General features: G+C 41.5%; 1 protein-coding gene across 1 annotated transcript in view; it reads right to left on the minus strand.

Annotated features, from left to right (window-relative positions):
• LOC134659894 (serine/threonine-protein kinase 10) overlaps positions 1-21,796 on the minus strand; it is a 63,347-nt gene that overhangs the window by 29,814 nt on the left and 11,737 nt on the right. Inside the window, exons 2-8 of the mRNA XM_063515601.1 lie at positions 11,403-11,495; positions 9,359-9,484; positions 8,862-9,035; positions 5,377-5,575; positions 5,057-5,187; positions 4,096-4,275; positions 1,856-1,999 (exon numbers count right to left, since the gene is read on the minus strand). Coding sequence (XP_063371671.1) covers positions 1,856-1,999; positions 4,096-4,275; positions 5,057-5,187; positions 5,377-5,575; positions 8,862-9,035; positions 9,359-9,484; positions 11,403-11,429 — 981 coding nt within the window. The 5' untranslated portion in view covers positions 11,430-11,495. The remainder of the gene's footprint in view (positions 1-1,855; positions 2,000-4,095; positions 4,276-5,056; positions 5,188-5,376; positions 5,576-8,861; positions 9,036-9,358; positions 9,485-11,402; positions 11,496-21,796) is intronic.

Here is a 21,796-nt window from a genome sequence, read left to right on the forward strand (position 1 = left end):
GTCTAAAATAACTGCTGTCTACGTTTCTCTGTTAATCTTCTGGTGCTTTATTTCAAACATGGTGTAAAATAATTTATTTTAAATACAGTGAAATACCCTATGGACATTTTCTTGTAAAATGACTCTAATTCAAGTATAGGTATATCTTCACGCGGTTCATATCTTCAGCGTAAGGTTGTACCTTCGACGCAGGCGGAGATTCTCGCGGCTGGGCGTCCGGTTCGCATGCAACGTTGCCACACAAACATCACATTAACGTTATTATGATGGTTACATACAATTATTGATATTATGATATGTTAGTAATCACTACATAGTATAATACACAGTCACTTCCCGCTGTCTGTCTGTATGCTTAGATCTTTAAAACTACGCAACGGATTTTTACGGGTTTTTTTAAAATAGATAGAGTGGTTCAAGAGGAAGGTTTATGTATAATTTTAATACAATACAATAGGTAAGCGATGTACTAAGTTGAATAATGACTATGACATTAAAATGATATTTCATAAGGAAAAGTAACAAAAATGGATGGGCTTTAATTAAACCGGGTGGAGCGTTCCCATATGCCGTTAAACATGTGTAAATCTAAAATTTTACCTAAGTCATTAATGTAATTGAATTTAAGGGTGGACAAATTATGAAAAAAAGGCTCCATAGGAGAATAGGAATAGGAGATTGACAATTCGGGAAACTCGTATTGTGCCAATAGGACAAATTTCATAATTTATCGTAAATACAGATAAAAATATGTTGCAGGAATATTCACCTAAATAATTATCAAAATTAAATACTAACCAATTCTCTGGTAATGCTCCCTGTTAGGCTTTTGCTTGCCTTTCCTCGACTTAGTCTGTTGCGTGTCAAATTTTACGCAAATTGGTTTAGTCACGGAAAGCCGATGTTAGTAAGCGTGCGATAGAAGCAAAACACAGTGTTAATATGTTAGTGGAATACAAGTACATATTTGTTTAAATAATTACATTTTTAAATATATTCTATGAACGTATATAAATGTATATGTATTTAATTATGTAATATCTGGGTGACCGAGCTTCGCTCGGAAAACATATAACTCGGAAATGCGCGTTTTCCCAGAGATAAGACCTAGCTAGATCGATTTTTCGCCCCCGAAAACCCCTATATACCAAATTTCATCGAAATCGTTAGAGCCGTTTCCGAGATCCCCGAAATATATATATATATATATATATATATATAATAAATAAATAAACAAGAATTGCTCATTTAAAGGTTTTAGATACATGTTACTAAATATACACAACATCGGAGTAACAGAGAGTACCATTATGATTGAAATAATCTGAGATGATCTTAAGAGCCCATCAACATGGACACTAGCGCCACTGCTAATTAATCGTGATTATTCAAACTAGTTTCTATATTGCTGGATTCGTCAATATATAAACTCAAAACAAAAACGGCCGTTTTAACTTTGGACGCATAGATTGACGAATCCAGCAACATAGAAACTAGTTTGATGTATTCAAAAGGTACTTCAATACAAGATACAGTCCGTAGCGGCCCCCTTTTTTAAATATATTTCGTTAACTTTAAATAATCACGATTAATTAGCAGTGGCGCTAGTGTGCACGTTGATGGGCTCTTAAAACAATTAAAATATCAGCCTTACTGACCAGTAGTCTTAGCACGAGTGTGCTGCGTCGAAAAGCCTACTAGGAATGAAAATGAAATTGTAAGGATGTTAAGCGGTTAAACTGTTAACCCAGTGTTAAATTGTACTGGTATCCATGATAATTTCAGGTTTAACCGGTTAACCCAGGATCAGTGGAATGGTGCAAGTGAGCCTTATAATAAAGTAAGTAATAGTTACCTCAGAATCATCATCCAGAAGTTCTTCCTCAACCACCTCAGCCCGGTACTCGAGCAGCAGGTCCCGGAGAGGCTTCGAGTCCAGGTTGCCGGAGACAAACTCATGCTTGAGCAGCTCGCTGGAGGTTGGCCTCTTTTCAGGGTCCTAGAGAACAGAGAAATGAGAAATAGTGTCTAGATTTATCTGAACTGACCGCTGTTGAACATAGGCCTCTCGCATTGATCACCTAGTCCAGTCCTGCACAAACCATTTTCGATGCTACTGTGCAAAACCCCATCTGGTCTGCTTCTAAAAAGCTGTCAAACGTTGTCGTTATGATTTTTATTTGTATGGATACCCCTTTTAACCAGGTTTTTTTATCGCTTTAATAACAGTAATAACCCACCTAGACTGCCCGGATTACCCGTAAAACTCATCATCAAACATCAACATCAAGGATAGGAACCCCTCAGAGCATAAAATGGGTGATCATGGTTGCTAAAAGGTTGCCGACCGCTGGTTTAAAAGAATGAAACAACAGTTTACCTTGACTAGTGCTTTAGCGATGAAATCGTTGAAGGCGTGGCTCCACTTGCTGGGCTGCTCCAGCGTGGGCGGCCTGCTCTTCTGTATCTTGTAGAACGCACAAAGGCATCATCACAAACAACAGATTACCTTGACTAGTGCTTTAGCGATGAAATCGTTGAAGGCGTGGCTCCACTCGCTCAGCTACTCTATGGTGGTTCCCTCTGTAACTTGTACGATGCACAAAGGCATCATCACAAACAACAGTTTACCTTGACTAGTGCTTTAGCGATGAAATCGTTGAAGGCGTGGCTCCACTCGCTCAGCTACTCTATGGTGGTTCACTCTGTAACTTGTACGACGCGCATCGGCATCATCACAAACAACAGTTTACCTTGACTAGTGCTTTAGCGATGAAATCGTTGAAGGCGTGGCTCCACTCGCTCAGCTACTCTATGGTGGTTCACTCTGTAACTTGTACGACGCGCATCGGCATCATCACAAACAACAGTTTACCTTGACTAGTGCTTTAGCGATGAAGTCGTTGAAGGCGTGGCTCCACTCGCTCAGCTACTCTATGGTGGTTCACTCTGTAACTTGTACGACGCGCATCGGCATCATCACAAACAACAGTTTACCTTGACTAGTGCTTTAGCGATGAAATCGTTGAAGGCGTGGCTCCACTCGCTCAGCTACTCTATGGTGGTTCACTCTGTAACTTGTACGACGCGCATCGGCATCATCACAAACAACAGTTTACCTTGACTAGTGCTTTAGCGATGAAATCGTTGAAGGCGTGGCTCCACTCGCTCAGCTACTCTATGGTGGTTCACTCTGTAACTTGTACGACGCGCATCGGCATCATCACAAACAACAGTTTACCTTGACTAGTGCTTTAGCGATGAAATCGTTGAAGGCGTGGCTCCACTCGCTCAGCTACTCTATGGTGGTTCCCTCTGTAACTTGTACGATGCACAAAGGCATCATCACAAACAACAGTTTACCTTGACTAGTGCTTTAGCGATGAAATCGTTGAAGGCGTGGCTCCACTCGCTCAGCTACTCTATGGTGGTTCACTCTGTAACTTGTACGACGCGCATCGGCATCATCACAAACAACAGTTTACCTTGACTAGTGCTTTAGCGATGAAATCGTTGAAGGCGTGGCTCCACTCGCTCAGCTACTCTATGGTGGTTCACTCTGTAACTTGTACGACGCGCATCGGCATCATCACAAACAACAGTTTACCTTGACTAGTGCTTTAGCGATGAAGTCGTTGAAGGCGTGGCTCCACTCGCTCAGCTACTCTATGGTGGTTCACTCTGTAACTTGTACGACGCGCATCGGCATCATCACAAACAACAGTTTACCTTGACTAGTGCTTTAGCGATGAAATCGTTGAAGGCGTGGCTCCACTCGCTCAGCTACTCTATGGTGGTTCACTCTGTAACTTGTACGACGCGCATCGGCATCATCACAAACAACAGTTTACCTTGACTAGTGCTTTAGCGATGAAATCGTTGAAGGCGTGGCTCCACTCGCTCAGCTACTCTATGGTGGTTCACTCTGTAACTTGTACGACGCGCATCGGCATCATCACAAACAACAGTTTACCTTGACTAGTGCTTTAGCGATGAAGTCGTTGAAGGCGTGGCTCCACTCGCTCAGCTACTCTATGGTGGTTCACTCTGTAACTTGTACGACGCGCATCGGCATCATCACAAACAACAGTTTACCTTGACTAGTGCTTTAGCGATGAAATCGTTGAAGGCGTGGCTCCACTTGCTGGGCTGTTCCAGCGTGGGTGGCTCACTCTTCTGTATCTTGAGCAGGACGCGCATCGGTGTCATCTCGTGGTTCGGAGGCTCCATTTGCGCGAACTCGATCAGGGTGATGCCTAGAGACCAGATGTCCACCTGAGGGACAATTAAACATATTAGTTATTGGCGCCCGTCGCTGCTGCAAAGGCTGCGTTCAGCTTATTATGATAGGGCCGTGTCGTACGGCTGCGATCGTGACCCACAAATGGTCTCGCCGGAAGATCAGCGCTGACTTTCCGGTCAGTATTATGCTGAGGCGAGACCATTTCGTGGTAAACTTTAACGCTTACCAAGTTTTTGAATATTTGTAGTTTATAGTTATACTCTTGTAAGTAATGTTAGTTTCAAGTTTATCACGAATAAAATACCTACTACTTGATACTTATTATTATTGGGGTGGTATTGGGCCTTTGGGGTGGTTTTGGTGCCGCATCGACCAGGCATTGATCTATTGTGACTGTGACGGCCCTTTAAAGTTCATTACTAATGCCCGTTGCATCCAGAAAATTACAGATTCTTTGGGCCGTAATGTTCTGTACCTCATAGGGTTGCAATACGTGCCACCCTAAGTAGGTACTTCTTTTCGACATTAGTGGTCCACAGGAGCAAAGAAACTAAACAGAAGCAAGTATAAGTTGCAATAGATATTCAGGGTTGAAGCTGAAAGACCTCTAAATAAGGGCGCATCGTCTAAATAGGCCCTAACTCTTAGGCGTTGCTGAGCGACTAATAGCAATGCTCTCAACTAGCCATTGATAGCCTTCATGCTGTTGCAGGTGCCGTAGATTCAGAGAGCGGAGTTATTGAAAAATCGTACCGCTTTTTTAGATCTTATCTTGTTGCAATAAGGTTTATAAATCAGTTACGTGTTACTGACCTTGAAATCGTACGGGTTGTCCCGGAACGTCTCACACAGCACCACTTCGGGCGCCATCCAGTACGGCGTACCGATAAACGTGTCGTGCTTTTGCAGTGTGGACTTATTCTTCGCCGAGACGCCGAAATCCGCTGTGAAACATATACTTTTGTTAGTACTTATATAATAATATGTATAACATATAATATAAATGATATAAGATAGTAGCAAAAATGGAAATAACCGTCTATATACTCAACTAAATAGCTAACGGCGACTGTGTAAAGAATGTGGAAAGACTTCTGAACTAGTTAAGTCATAGCGTATTAGTAGTATGTTACCCAGCTTGACGCCGCCCTGCATGGTGGCTAGCACGTTGCCGGCCTTCAGGTCGCGGTGTATGACGCGCCGCGAGTGTAGGAACTCGAGGCCGCGCGTCATCTCACGACACACGTAGGCTATCTGCTTCTCGCTGAGGCCTTTCTCGAGCTCGGACATCACGGAGTCGAGAGCGCCGCCATCACAGTATTCTAGTAGCATCTGGAATAGGGATGTTGACACATGTTGAATTTTATAACAAAATCTAATAAAATAGATAGCAAACGAGCAATTTATCACAATAATGTGGATATTAGTATTATTAGTTGTTAGTTGTAAGTGTATGGACTCAAGGTCTGAAATAAATGATTTTTATTTTTTTATTTTATTTTTTTTATTTTATTAAAATAAAATATTGAAAAATTACAAAAATACAGGACCTGAAAGCTTCAAAATTTAAGTTTTTTTTAACTTCCAAAAACGATAAAAGTAAGGGTACCATTCGATTCCTTACATTTCACCAAAAAAAATATTGTATAGCAACTATATACATAATCGCAATATTTCACCGAAAAAAACGCAATTTTCTTGTTTTGTCCATACTACAACGTGGGCGATGACGTCACGGCCTCTGGCCGTTTTGTATAGGGCGTTTCGCGAGTGAAGTGCGACTGTCGGACTTTGACTACAATTTCTGACTTTTGTGTTACTTTAATGCAATGGGTCCCATATAGACATTTGATCCTAAAAACAAACCCGATCGATTGATACCATAAAAAAAAATTAGTCATGTAGCCTATTATAATATAATTAAGTAAAGAAAATTAAACTACAAAATAGAAATTTCGTTAACTGCCTCTCTTACTGCATATTCAAACGATAGAGAGGCAAATAGATGAAGTGGTTCGCAATAGGCAGGCCCTCAGGTCGCTTGATTATCCTAATAAAGCGTGTATAGTGACAATTTCATCTCATCTGCCAACGGCGGCAGTTAAAACCGAATTTGTCGAATAACTAGGACCGCTATATGTAATCCTTTAATTACTTCTACTAAGTTCTAATTACTAGAAACACAAACCGCCAGTCACAACTCAAGTCGATTTAAAATGCCGTCAGCGCTGAATTTGAAAACGGCGGCCGATCGTACCAAGCACCGAATATAGGCCTTGTAGCAGTCAGGGTTCGAAAGGATAATTATCAATGATAGTTATCTTGACAATTATCGTGATTTTTATGCCTGATAATTATCGATTTGATAATAACCTAAAATTTAAAACCTAAAATAAAAAAAACGCCCCAATATTTTTTTTACTATCAAAGAAAATAAACATAGCACCATCCATACCTGGGATAATTACCCGATATTTATCAAAGACTATAATTATATGGATCATTTCGAACCCTGACGGTCTAGCTAGACCGCCTGGTAGCAGTTCTAGCCTTTCATAGTGCTGCTAATATTATGACGACCCGTGTAGGTACTGATTATTATGTCCCGCAGTACTCACCCACAGCTTGTTCTCGATGAAGTACGCCTCGTGCAGCTCCACCACGTTGGGGTGCCGGCACTCGCTGAGGATGTCGATCTCGACGGTGAAGTCGGCGAGGTCGTCCTCGTTGTCGAGGTCCCCCCTTACGAGACGTGTGTTGATATTATTCTGTACAGTTACTCACCCACAGCTTGTTCTCGATGAAGTACGCCTCGTGCAGCTCCACCACGTTGGGGTGCCGGCACTCGCTGAGGATGTCGATCTCGACGGTGAAGTCGGCGAGGTCGTCCTCGTTGTCGAGGTCCCCCCTTACGAGACGTGTGTTGATATTATTCTGTACAGTTACTCACCCACAGCTTGTTCTCGATGAAGTACGCCTCGTGCAGCTCCACCACGTTGGGGTGCCGGCACTCGCTGAGGATGTCGATCTCGACGGTGAAGTCGGCGAGGTCGTCCTCGTTGTCGAGGTCCCCCCTTACGAGACGTGTGTTGATATTATTCTGTACAGTTACTCACCCACAGCTTGTTCTCGATGAAGTACGCCTCGTGCAGCTCCACCACGTTGGGGTGCCGGCACTCGCTGAGGATGTCGATCTCGACGGTGAAGTCGGCGAGGTCGTCCTCGTTGTCGAGGTCCCCCCTTACGAGACGTGTGTTGATATTATTCTGTACAGTTACTCACCCACAGCTTGTTCTCGATGAAGTACGCCTCGTGCAGCTCCACCACGTTGGGGTGCCGGCACTCGCTGAGGATGTCGATCTCGACGGTGAAGTCGGCGAGGTCGTCCTCGTTGTCGAGGTCCCCCCTTACGAGACGTGTGTTGATATTATTCTGTACAGTTACTCACCCACAGCTTGTTCTCGATGAAGTACGCCTCGTGCAGCTCCACCACGTTGGGGTGCCGGCACTCGCTGAGGATGTCGATCTCGACGGTGAAGTCGGCGAGGTCGTCCTCGTTGTCGAGGTCCCCCCTTACGAGACGTGTGTTGATATTATTATGTCCCGCAGTACTCACCCACAGCTTGTTCTCGATGAAGTACGCCTCGTGCAGCTCCACCACGTTGGGGTGCCTGCACTCGCTGAGGATGTCGATCTCGACGGTGAAGTCGGCGAGGTCGTCCTCGTTGTCGAGGTCCCCCCTTACGAGACGTGTGTTGATATTATTCTGTACAGTTACTCACCCACAGCTTGTTCTCGATGAAGTACGCCTCGTGCAGCTCCACCACGTTGGGGTGCCGGCACTCGCTGAGGATGTCGATCTCGACGGTGAAGTCGGCGAGGTCGTCCTCGTTGTCGAGGTCCCCCCTTACGAGACGTGTGTTGATATTATTCTGTACAGTTACTCACCCACAGCTTGTTCTCGATGAAGTACGCCTCGTGCAGCTCCACCACGTTGGGGTGCCGGCACTCGCTGAGGATGTCGATCTCGACGGTGAAGTCGGCGAGGTCGTCCTCGTTGTCGAGGTCCCCCCTTACGAGACGTGTGTTGATATTATTATGTCCCGCAGTACTCACCCACAGCTTGTTCTCGATGAAGTACGCCTCGTGCAGCTCCACCACGTTGGGGTGCCTGCACTCGCTGAGGATGTCGATCTCGACGGTGAAGTCGGCGAGGTCGTCCTCGTTGTCGAGGTCCCCCCTTACGAGACGTGTGTTGATATTATTATGTCCCGCAGTACTCACCCACAGCTTGTTTTCGATGAAGTACGCCTCGTGCAGCTCCACCACGTTGGGGTGCCGGCACTCGCTGAGGATGTCGATCTCGACGGTGAAGTCGGCGAGGTCGTCCTCGTTGTCGAGGTCCCCCCTTACGAGACGTGTGTTGATATTATTATGTCCCGCAGTACTCACCCACAGCTTGTTCTCGATGAAGTACGCCTCGTGCAGCTCCACCACGTTGGGGTGCCGGCACTCGCTGAGGATGTCGATCTCGACGGTGAAGTCGGCGAGGTCGTCCTCGTTGTCGAGGTCCCCCCTTACGAGACGTGTGTTAATATTATTCTGTACAGTTACTCACCCACAGCTTGTTCTCGATGAAGTACGCCTCGTGCAGCTCCACCACGTTGGGGTGCCGGCACTCGCTGAGGATGTCGATCTCGACGGTGAAGTCGGCGAGGTCGTCCTCGTTGTCGAGCACGCACATCTTGGCGGCGGCGAGCTGCCCGGTGGTCTTGTGTTGCGCTTTGTACACCTGTCACATTCGTAACATGTAAAGACTTAACAGGCTTATCGCTCTCTTTCAAAAGTTGTGAGATTTCGTGTAGATCTCGTAATCTAATGTATTCATCCACGAAACGAGCCTAAACATGTTATTTTGGTAATCCTTGTAATTTTATGTTTACCTAATTTAATCTAGATTTATAGTAATATTGTCTTCGGTTACCGCGATAAATAGTTACTCATGAAATAAAACTATTACAACGGATTGTATTTTGTTTTTGTGCTAACCTAACCAAACTATGGACCCACAGAATCTGCAATAAATGATTTTAATTTGATTGAAATCAACGTTACCTTCCCGAACGCGCCATCGCCCAGCTCGCCGACCATGTCCCAGATCTCGGTGGGGTCGCTGTTGTCGCGGATGTTGTTGAACACCTTTTTCTTCTTCGCGTCATTGCCGCCGCCGAGGTGGAGCACCTGAGGACACGTCATATTTCACATGTTAGTGTAAGGCCTGAGTAGACGCTCGAAGCGGAGCGTTCGGCGGGGCGTGCAGCGTGGCGTCGGGATCAGGAGTAATTTGAGCAGCGTGCACTAAGGCCGCTCCTATACGCTTGCATTTGTTTAACATGCACGCCGCACGCCCCGCCCAACTCGAGCGTCCACTCAGGCCTTTACACTTAGTAAAAGATATCAAAGAGAATAGAGTGTCTAGAGTTACTGTCATGGTAAATTATGTAACCACAGTAAATTTACTGCCATCTTTTGACAGAAGTTTAAAACTGTTAGAACGCCATTTGACTTTGATCCTTATTCTTTCACTGATATGTGTTAATTTGTAAATATTGAAATTAACGCCATCTAGCCGAGCATAGGCCAAAGGTTATGGCGCCATCGCTCGAATAGATTGCACCATAATTTTGGCCTACTGTCGAGTAGTTGACGTGAATTTCAATATTTACAAATTAACACATATCAGTGAAAGAATAAGGATCAAAGTCAAATGGCGTTCTAACAGTTTTAATCTTCTGTCAAAAGATGGCAGTAAATTTACTGTGGCTACATAATTTACTTTGACAATCCGCCTCTATTTCAAATTCTCCTTGGAGATATGGTATAAACACTAAAGAGTCAACTAAATTTAACCAGTTGAACACCACGCTAATCGTACGTGACGCGTCATCGTGAACCTTGTCGTAATGCACGACGGTCGATATTAGACTGTATCCGCGCGCGTCATTTGACTTTTTTGCGGTCAAAAGGTTAACAAGTAGGGATGTACCGACTAGTCGGGAAAGCCGACTATCCGGACACATTTGTAGTCGGCGATTAGTCGGCGACTAGTCGGCAAAAAAGGCCGATTAGTCGGCCTATTATTAATTACAGAAACCAGGACATAATTGAAATAAAAAAGACAATATTAATCAAATGTTACACGCCCATTCTATTCAAATACGTATTTAGGGTACAAAATGTGCTTGTGTTCATATTAAATTCATGTATAGGTAATTATGTAGGTGTATCGTCGCAGTAGCAGGGAACATCTTTCAGTTGATATTGAAAGCGCGACGACGCAAGGAGCAAAAAAATTGTATTAATAATGCATCCGAACTTGAATAAAGCTACTACAGTTGCCATACGAATGTAATCTTTATCATGAAGTAACGATCATGAACTTGGCCGACTAGCCGACTAGTCGGCCGACTAATCGGCCATCCGAGCGCCGATTAGTCGGCTAGTCGGCCAAAACCATAGTCGGTACATCACTATTAACAAGGCTTCGCCACACGCGCTGTGGGATGGCGATGCAGGCACGGTGGGCCTTGAGTGAGAGCGGCAAAGGGAGCATTCTATCTCACTATCAAAACGTGAATGCGTCGCGATGCGTTTCGCGCGCGCTACCGAAGCAGTGCTTCCTTGCACAGAATCGTTTGATTATGCAAGAGCGATAGAGGCAGATAGAGATTTGGATTGATGTACGCGCTAGGCTAAGAGTGCAGGGCGCCCAAGTAACGTTAGAAATGCTTCATGCTTGTAGTGTAGCATACGTTTAACTGATTCGGTGCGGATGGCACGACAGGCGTGTCATCATATTCTATGGCGTAAGGCACGCCTCTCCTGTCATGAAATAATTGTTCGCCGCCACAGCCAAAAGTTTTCGAAAATGGAAGACGCAACGAATCGGTTAACTACAAGTTAGAGCGCCACGCACTCTCGCCGGCGTTGCGCTACTATGTGGTGAAGGCATAAGACCTATAGTAGACACGAACCAAACTGACGACCAGGGTCGTAAAACTTCTCATTCGCACTCGCGGGGTCGTAGGTAGGGTAAGAGAGGTGCTGATATGACGCCGGTTGTCGGTTTGTTTGGATGACTGGGTGTATTTAGACTTACCTTCTTAAGATTATTAAAGAACGACATGTCTGTAGTGGCGCGCGCGGCCGCCTCAACCGCCTGTACTCATCGTGTAGAAGCGCGCGCGCTCCTCTGCAACAAAAAACATAAAATTAAATATCAAGAAAACAAACAATAGTAGGAGTAGTAGAATGTCAATCGTCGCTAGTAGTGTCAGTCATTTCTTTTTGTGAAGGGCATAAGTGTGAGCGTCAACGAACTTAGGTATACTTAGGGCCAGTTGCACCAGCCATACTTAACAGACTGGTCAACATCATCCAACAGAGAACTATTAAAGTTCCTATAGAATAAAATTTAGCAAAGGCTTTAACGATGACAGACGGTTTGGTGCAACCCGAAACCCGACCTTAATATTCGAAGTAGTAGTAGTACGCATAGGAATTTTATTATATTTCAAGAGCGACACGACGCAATAAACAGCCCGAAGGTCGGTGCCAAAGGGAAACACCCTATTTACGAGCAACAAAATCCATTTGCTTATATTACTACATGAAATTTGGCTCATTTTACTTAAGACTAGATCTTATAGAACGTACGCAATCACTTCTTTTGTCGGAGCAGTACCGTCTTTACCATAAGGGCACCACAGGGCCCCCATCCTCAGGGGGGCAGACCCCAAGGACAGACAGTAACAGTATATATGATTACCCATAATAAATAGATCATAGTAGAAAAATGTTAGTTTAATTAGCTTTCTTTACTTTCCATAAGGGCCCCAAATTCTTATGTGCCCAGGGGCCCCAGCATTGTTTAAGACGGCCCTGTGTCGGAGTGTGTTTAACTTGTCTCCCTTTTTCACGTTTATGTTTTTGATAGGATACGACTATTTATGTCGTCTCGTCTTGTGGGTGAGGGCATATCAAATATCAGAGGGGTGCTTACTACGTATGGCTCCCTTGAGATGCCGCCGGAATGGAACCCCATTTACTTTTATTGGTATACCGATAAATTTCCCCCGTTAAAATCGTCTCTGTCAGTAGCGGAGTGTCGGTAGACCTTTTTATCAAACTGACAGTGAAGGGAGTGGTATATTGTTCGTTTTATTTTTTTCATTGGTATCGGCACAAGAGTTAAAAAGACGCACATAATAACATGGCATTTGTTTATTCACAACTTTTTTGGGTTCCGTAGCCAAATGGCAAAAAACGGAACCCTTATAGATTCGTCATGTCTGTCTGTCTGTCTGTCCGTCTGTCCGTCCGTATGTCACAGCCACTTTTTTCTGAAAGTATAAGAACTATACTGTTGAAACTTGGTAAGTAGATGTATTCTGTGAACAGCATTAAGATTTTCACACAAAAATAGAAAAAAAAAACAATAAATTTACGGGGATAGGTCTTCAAAAATGATATTGAGGTTTCTAATATCATTTTTTTCTAAACTGAATAGTTTGCGCGAGAGACACTTCCAAAGTGGTAAAATGTGTCCCCCCCCCCTGTAACTTCTAAAATAAGAGAATAATAAAACTAAAAAAAAATATATGATGTACATTACCATGTAAACTTCCACCGAAAATTGGTTTGAACGAGATCTAGTAAGTAGTTTTTTTTTAATACGTCATAAATCCCCTAAATACGGAACCCTTCATGGGCGAGTCCGACTCGCACTTGGCCGCTTTTTTTGCAATTTGTAGTCGTTGAGACTCAATGTAGCACTTGTAGTAGTTATTATGGTGAGCTGTGGTCTAGCTAGATAAAGGCTTGGCTGCATGAATCTAATTTGTATTACGTTAAGTAACAATGTAATAAATAAACTAGTATTAGTCCTTTTGGGACTCCTTTCAGCTGTCTTCTAATAGAAAATCAACGTCGAATTTCTTTTACACAGATCTGAGATAAATGGTACCTACACTATACAATTTCTGTGACGTTAAATAAAGTTTTTATGTCTAATTATAACTCAGATAACGTTTGAATAATGTTTACAAATGTTAAACAGTGAGTCAAATTAGACATTTGTTTGACTAGCAAGAGTTAGTGAAAGTATGATTCACTTTTAGTGATAAGCACGCCGCATTCGCTTCCGTTGATAATGGTGTAGGATACATGATACTAATTAATCATATGTAATTATATGTATAGTGATACGATGATACTCGTCATCGTTTTTGTCAATTATGTATTAATTAATCAGTCCTTATTTTTTACCAATGTAATAAACTATTGGTAGCAAAAATTAAAAGGTGATTATAGTTAGTCCAAGATAGATGAGTCAATGAGTGCAATGATTTTGGTAGCACACGCAGTGCAAGTGTTATTTATACGTCATAATTTCATACAAGTTTGACGTTATCTTGGTCTAACTCTATATAACTATTGCTATATAGGATAATATATCTTCTACATATCATATGAATACATTTTTCAATATATATTTTTATTTCTGTGTATTTATCTAAAGGCAAATTTCCTCGAGAAATTCAGTTCATTATCAATCGTAAATCGATCCCTGGGTGCAGTATTGTATAAATATGTGAAACAAATACTATCATAACAATACAATATTGACTATTGTGATTGTGATAGATTGGTCGTTAAATAACAATAAGAAATGATAGTAAGTTTTTTATTAGATTGAGTTTTCTTGTAGGTATTTGTGATTTCTCCATAATGGTAAAACATAACCATAAATCATAAGGCCTTTAGGCCTCCCATGAGCAATAAACCGGTTTCTAATTTTTATACATAAACTAAGTTTCCCCAAGTTTTTCACATAAGTAAATGCAAGTAATTCCTCCATTTGTTTTCTACTTCAGCATTATGGCATTTTTTACGAGGATGTTATGACGCATGTCAGTAAACAATGACGGACGAATGGCGAGTTAGCATGAGCTCGTAAACCGCATTGCCGTCTCATTATTGTAAATAGATGTGACGTATTTAATATTAGTCAATTAGCTAAGTAACCTCATAGACCCAGTGGCGTAACTGAGTGCCATGGCAGACTTATGATACAGATTAAAAATTTAAAACCAAAATATTACTTTGCTAATCCGCGAAAAGATAACGTGCTAGTCAATCCGTGCCAATCTGTTATACTTACTTGCGTATTTTTTACATGCAATTAATGTTCCCACCCTCCCACCGCAAAAATAAATACGCAAATAAATATAACAAACCACCACCAAAAGAACAGACCTTAGCAGCATACATTAAGTCGAAGTGGCAAAGGAAGAATAGTGCATGATATTTTTAATTAACCTTTTAGACGCCAATGACGGATATATCAGCACCGCAGGTCCAACGCCAAAGACGGATTAATCGGTCGCATACCACAGAGCAACAAATAGACCTACGTGCATATGCATAAAGTTCAATTTCAGTTTTGACACTTCGGCGTCCGAGTGACAGCTTTTGTGTTGGACACGGCGTCGAAAAGGTTAACCGTGTTTTTAACACACTTCAAGATTTCGAAGGCCTAAACTCAATTCGGGGGAAACTTCTTAGAAAGTACTAGACATATCGACCGGGCTACCCGTGAACAAGATGCATGTAACTGCGTCGAAATATCAGGAGCTTTTAACAATACAAAAGGTAATCACGGTTATATCCCGGTCGATATAAGTCTAGTGAAACTAACCGTAAATCATTCAAAACTGCTATAATCATAATCATAATATATTTATTGTGACTATATGTATACAAAAAAAAGCGGCCAAGTGCGAGTCGGACTCGCCCATGAAGGGTTCCGTATTTAGGCGATTTATGACGTATTAAAAAAAACTACTTACTAGATCTCGTTCAAACCAATTTTCGGTGGAAGTTTACATGGTAATGTACATCATATATTTTTTTTAGTTTTATCATTCTGTTATTTTAGAAGTTACAGGGGGGGGGACACACATTTTACCACTTTGGAAGTGTCTCTCGCGCAAACTATTCAGTTTAGAAAAAAATGATATTAGAAACCTCAATATCATTTTTGAAGACCTATCCATAGATACCCCACACGTATGGGTTTGATAAAAAAAATATTTTTGAGTTTCAGTTCGAAGTATGGGGAACCCCAAAAATGTATTGTTTTTTTTCTATTTTTGTCTGAAAATCTTAATGCAGTTCACAGAATACATCTACTTACCAAGTTTCAACAGTATAGTTCTTATAGTTTCGGAGAAAAGTGGCTGTGACATACGGACGGACAGACAGACGGACAGACGGACAGACAGACAGACAGACATGACGAATCTATAAGGGTTCCGTTTTTTGCCATTTGGCTACGGAACCCTAAAAAGGTGTTACATTTCATAAGTATTACTAAAACCATAGCCTTACCATCTTAATGGTGTACAATATTCTTAGAATGTGTTTTTTGTAAGCTCAGGGCGGTTTCGCACTACGTCCGATCCGAATCCGATCCGAACCCGTGAAAATATGGTCCGTTGTAGCCGTAGAACTATTTCTATGGTAAGTTACGCACTACATCCGATATCCGTCATCCGATTCTTTCCGTCATTCTAGAATCTCCATTCCGGAGATTTTTGACGGACCGAAGTAGCCTTTAGTATTATTTGTATGAACGCTCGCGCACTGCGTCCGAGTTAAAGCCGAGCTGCGTACGAGCAGAGGGTAGCGGGGCGGGCGGGGTATGCAGATAGGACTAGTGCGTAAGCGAATATCCGAATTCGGTCCGAGTTAGACATATTTTCACGGGTTCGGATAGGACTAGTGCGTAAGCGAATATCCGAATTCGGTCAGAGTTTTCTAGACCCATATTTTCACGTGTTCGGATCGGATTCGGATCGGACGTAGTGCGAAACCGCTCTCACAGTTTTGTCAATGGAAAATCTACCTAATAAAAATACGACGATTAGTCTAAGCAAGAAGAATGAAGGTTATTTTAGCTCTAAAGTAAGTTGTAGGATTCCGCGGACGTAGAGAGGGTTGGTCGCAAATACCAATGACTCGAGACGTTAGTCACGGTGATGTCATGCCATCCTTCAGTGGCGGCATAGTGCGGCGCGGAGCGGAAAGCGTATTGTACATACATACATACATATCACGCCTGTTTCCCGGAAGGGTAGGCAGAGACCACGGATTTCCACCCACAAAGCGTATTGTCTATGGCAGAATACTACAATACATAGAGAGAGTACGTGTCACTTTTACGCTACTACGTATGACAACGCTAGCTTTGTACTAGTGTTGAGTCGCTCACTCGTGAGGCACCTCATTTGTACCACTCATTTTGTTAATTTGTCGCAGTACTTCGTACCGCAAAAATGTCTTACTTCGCTCCTCTATTCATTTTACTCATTTATCGTGAGTTCAACTAAGATCGGACACCGAGTAAGATCGTATGATTCAAATTTCTGCCTGTTGCGGGGCTTTTTTTTAATGCTGGCAAGGTGATGCAATGCGCTGTTTTGTCCGCACCCCCCTTCAGGACGCACTTAACGCTTGCGTCTTGACGCAAGACGCGCCTAACGAATAGGTGAATCATACGATCTTACCCGGTGTCCGATCTTAGTCGAACTCACCTTACTCGCGCGCATCACAAACACCTCTTGCCACACAAATCATTCACACACTTCAAATTTCAAAAAACTCTTATCCGATCTAATTCACTCGCGAGTCTCGCGACCCTCAAAACTCATACCCTCCTCATAACTCGCAACAGAGTCCCTGGATCGCGCGAGGCGCTAGGTGCTCGCCTGCTCGCCGACACTCAAAACTCAAATGTCTCAAATGAAGAAACGAGTAATGATCCACACTGTCAACTGCCGAACTACAAATCTTATTGCAACGACAAAAGGTCCACTCACCGCCTCTCTGTGACATGAACCCTTCAAAAATCCTTTCAAAATGAAACAATGAATTAGAAATACCCAAAGAGGGAGTGAGACCGACACGCGACGTATTTCAATATCGCTTCGCGTCACCACCGAAAATACGTTAACAATTAAACACGAAAGACAACAAGCGTAAGCGCTGCAAGCTTTCATACATCTTAAAAAAAAATTGTCGCTGTTGGAATTAATGGAATAGTTGACGCTGAAAATATGCCAGTACCTCACCTCATTTGAAGTAAGACATTGTAACACCTCATTTTAGAAAGTGAGGTACTCATACAAACTCATTTTAAATTGATGTCCTACCCATCACTGCTTTGTACGTACAATAACACTCGAATGCATCAATCCAAAATCCAATATACTGCCAACAACTTCTTTCATTCGGCTATTTGCCTCTTTATAATGCAAGGGAGATAGATAGGAAAGGCATTTCAACGCGAGTAAACAAGCCAGCTGCAATGCATGAATGTTAAGGTGCATAAAACTAATTAATGATACAGATATAAATATGTAGTAAGGAAATAAGAATGCCAAAATATTGTACACTACTATATTTATACACGGCTATATTTTATTTCGTATGAGTCATAGAAGGTAGCATCCTATAGAAGTGGTCTACGCGTGCCTCCGTGACGGACAAAACATACGCAATGCGACGCTATGATTGGTCGAATTTATTTGTTATGGTGGGCAACAAATGAATTCGACCAATGATCATACAAATTTACGGTGGGGAATAAAAAAAAGTGAGACTGACAAGGACAAACAATAATAGCGCTTTCGATGCTACTCATACTGAAAGATACATAAGTCTATCCCGTTCTGTCAGTTATCCCCACCACTCACGCCCAATCCAGTTTAATACTAGATTCATGGCATGAGTACACTATAATTGAAACCCAATTAGTACCGTATTGGTGTTGAAGTTTGTTTCCGAATGTAGTCTATCTGTCTACCAGCAACCAGCCGGCCTAGCCAAGGTGACAATCGTTATCGCTTCGCCATCGAATCGCTATGTGTCTCTCTATCACTCTTCCATATTAGTGTGACAGTGACAGTTGCGTTTCGTTCGCTACGGAGTGTTAGCGATTGGCATGTTGTCTACGGGGTCAAGTCAATAATCTTTACGTTCGACCTTGAGTGGGTGGCCACATTCGCTGTCGCCACGATCACCCGATCCGCGGCCTAATCCAATTTAACCACGATGCGAGAGGCTTGACTCTTAATTGGCTTATCTGGAGACCGTGAATTAATTGTATTTGTATGTATATGTATATGAAGTACGGATATTAAATACTAGCTTTTGCCCGCGACTTCGTCTGCGTGGAGTTAGTAATTTTTACCCAATCCGCTTTTTAACGATTCCCCAATCCCCATACAAACCTCAACCCCAATTTTCACCCCCTTTAAGGGTCATTTTTGGGCTAAAAACTACCCCTATGTCCTTCACCGCGACTAAAACTATCTCCATACCAAATTTTAACCAAATCGGTTCAGCGGTTTAAGCGTGAAGAGGTAACAGACAGACAGACAGACACACTTTCGCATTTATAATATTAGTATGGATGTGTAGGGAAAGAACATGTAATCATCCGTAACTCTTAAATGTGTTCTTATTCTACAAAAATAAAAAATGTGTTTCTTACAATATAGGTTAAAACAAAACATAATTTGCATGCCTAGATTATTGGCGAAATGTGCTGAACTCGCTAAATTGCATGTTACTACCTAATTTCTGTACCTACCACATTTCTAGCAAATAAATTTCTATTCTATTCTATTGCTGTAATTATTTGTATTGTAACTTAATCTTAACCTTATGTATTTTATTATATTATTTAGACTACCGATCTCCCTAGATACTTGGCTTATTTTCATATTTCTACTAATTTCAGCGTGACCTTGTTTATACTTAGTACTTAGGAAAAAAAATAAGCAAGAAGTGGTACGTCTGGTACATGCATGCCGTGTTTACCTGTAATTCGGTGGATACTTATTTTATAATTTGTTATTAACAAGTAAGTATATTTTTTGGCAAACCTAAATAAATAAATGCAGCTATTAAAATGGATCCTCAGTTCATCATGTTTGTTTGTATACAAAAGTTTTGTATGTTTTCGCGTAAGTGTTTCGTTTGTATTTAAGTATTCATATATCTAGGTATTCTAGGTATATTTATTTCACAAGCCTAAAGGGGCCCACTGATTACCAGTCCGCCGGACGGTATCGGCCTGTCAGTTGTTTGGAGCTGTCAACTTTTTGTTCTAACTGACAGGCCGATATCGTCCGGCGAACTGTTAATCAGTGGGTCCCTTTACTGGGGTAATGTGACATTGACATCAGGTACATTTGTTTACTGTCGAGTTCACAAACAAGCCATTTTACTTTACAAGCCATCGTTCCAAAATTATTTCTACGCTCCTTTAAGACACTGACAATTAGGTCGTGTAAACATACATATTTTTGGAACGTTGGGTTGTAAAGATGTTTGTAAACTCGACTAAGACTAAGACTAAGATCCTTTTCATTGTTATTAATTTAATTGTATGTAAAATGCGAAAAGTGTGAAACACACATTTTCGGAGAAATATAACAAATCATTCCAACACCATTTTGGCTGCTCCCAGCCAAAACAAGCTTGTGTGTCTCGGTTGTCTCGATTTCTAAATAAATATAGATGCACAAATTATACTAATCACAAAGCGACCACTTTTATGAAATACCGGTTTCTGTGCTGTATGGTTTGGTTTACCTATTCCGGTTACTCGCAGTGAGAGTGAGAATATAATGCATTCTATAGATAGGTGTTTTTAATCTAAACGGCGCATTAGGGAATAAAAAGTCTATACATCTTTTTAGGGTTCCGTATATCCAAAATAGAAAAACAGAACAGAACCTTATCGTTTCGTCATGTCCGTCCGTCTGTATGAAAACTATAAGTTATTTACATATTATCTTATAATCGGCTATATTCGAACTTTAAGATACGTCAAATACTAGAGATTGAAACGATATGGAATGGATATGTCAGTGTCAAACAAGTGTCAAAAGTGACGCGTTTGTTTGAAGAAACGTCACTTTTGACACTTGTTTGGCACTGACATATCCATTCCATATCGTTTCAATCTCTAGTATTTGACGTATCTTAAAGTTCGAATACAGCCGAATATTTTAATAAAATTCAAAATGATGTAAGGCATCTTTAGGTACGTATATAAGTAGGTAGTATATAAGTATAGTAATAAGAATGATAACAATCATAATACATAGGCAAAGGGATAGATAATACATAGGTAGGGTAGAAAAGGGGTTTCAATCGATGTGTGGAAGGGCGGCACCGTAAGGTATCTTTTGCCATATTTGCTCGTACGCAATTTAAGTTTTTATCATTTTAAATTGAACAGTTACGTGTTAACATTAAACATTGTAAGTGCCGTTTAGCTACAACAGCTCATCTTGTTGCTTTACGTGTGCGATTAACTTTCCACCACCGTGCGTGCGCCGGCGCCGGTCGCACGCAGCGCGAGCAATGGCCGCCATGAACTGAGTACAGTCATAGAGAAATATAACTTAGAGTGCTGACTGCTGAATTTATACATGGATTAAAACTTAATATCTGGGAGACCGAGCTTTGCTCGGAAAACATATAAATACTCAAAAATGCGCGTTTTTCCAGAGATAAGACCTAATGTCTATTTTTTTATTCGGTAGACTGAAATGACAGTTCATAGTATGAACATAAAATGTCATTTCATACTATGAAATGTCATTTTAGTCTACCGAATAAAAAAATAGACTTTAGCTAGGTCGATTTATCGCCCCCGAAATATGTAAATTAATAAATATACATATGAATAAATAAACAAGAATTGCTAGTTTAAAGGTATTAGATGTAAGCTTAAGAGTGCTGAATTTATACATGGATAAAAACTAATTTATAAGCTTTAAGCGAGTTTTACGAAAACTTACTTGTAATCAAATTTAAGCTCACCTATAAATAAGTTTGAAACTCATTAATAATACATTTTAACATACCTCCCATACAACTTATCTTATAACTTTAAACGAGCAATTCTTGTATATTTATACAGAGTGCTTCCTGTAACAGGAGCAATAAATTAAACTGTAGGCTGTACTCCTCAAACTGACCAACATTTGTTCAGCAACTTTTGAAAATAACTCAGGTTTTGATTTTTATTACACTTTAAAGTTTATTCTAAGACGCAATGTATTGCAAATTTTGTTATGTTTAAAGCGTGACAAGCAACGTCAAACACACTGATGTCAGCGTACATTGAAGGCAATATTTATTTTGTATGAAAAAGAGGAAGTCTAAAGGATTCATAATTTTTAAAAATTGCTTAACAAATGTTGGTCAGTTTGAGGAGTACAGCCTACAGTTTAATTTATTGCTCCTGTTACAGGAAGCACCCTGTATATTTCGGGGATCTCGCGGAAACGGCTCTAACGATTTCGATAAAATTTGCTACATGGGGGTTTTCGGAGGCGAAAAATCGATCTAGGACTTATTTCTGCGAAAACGAGCATTTTTGAATTTTTATGTTTTAACGGACTCAGCGCG

Source organism: Cydia amplana, chromosome 25 (assembly GCF_948474715.1).
Source record: "Cydia amplana chromosome 25, ilCydAmpl1.1, whole genome shotgun sequence".
Classification (NCBI taxonomy): Eukaryota; Metazoa; Arthropoda; class Insecta; order Lepidoptera; family Tortricidae; genus Cydia; species Cydia amplana.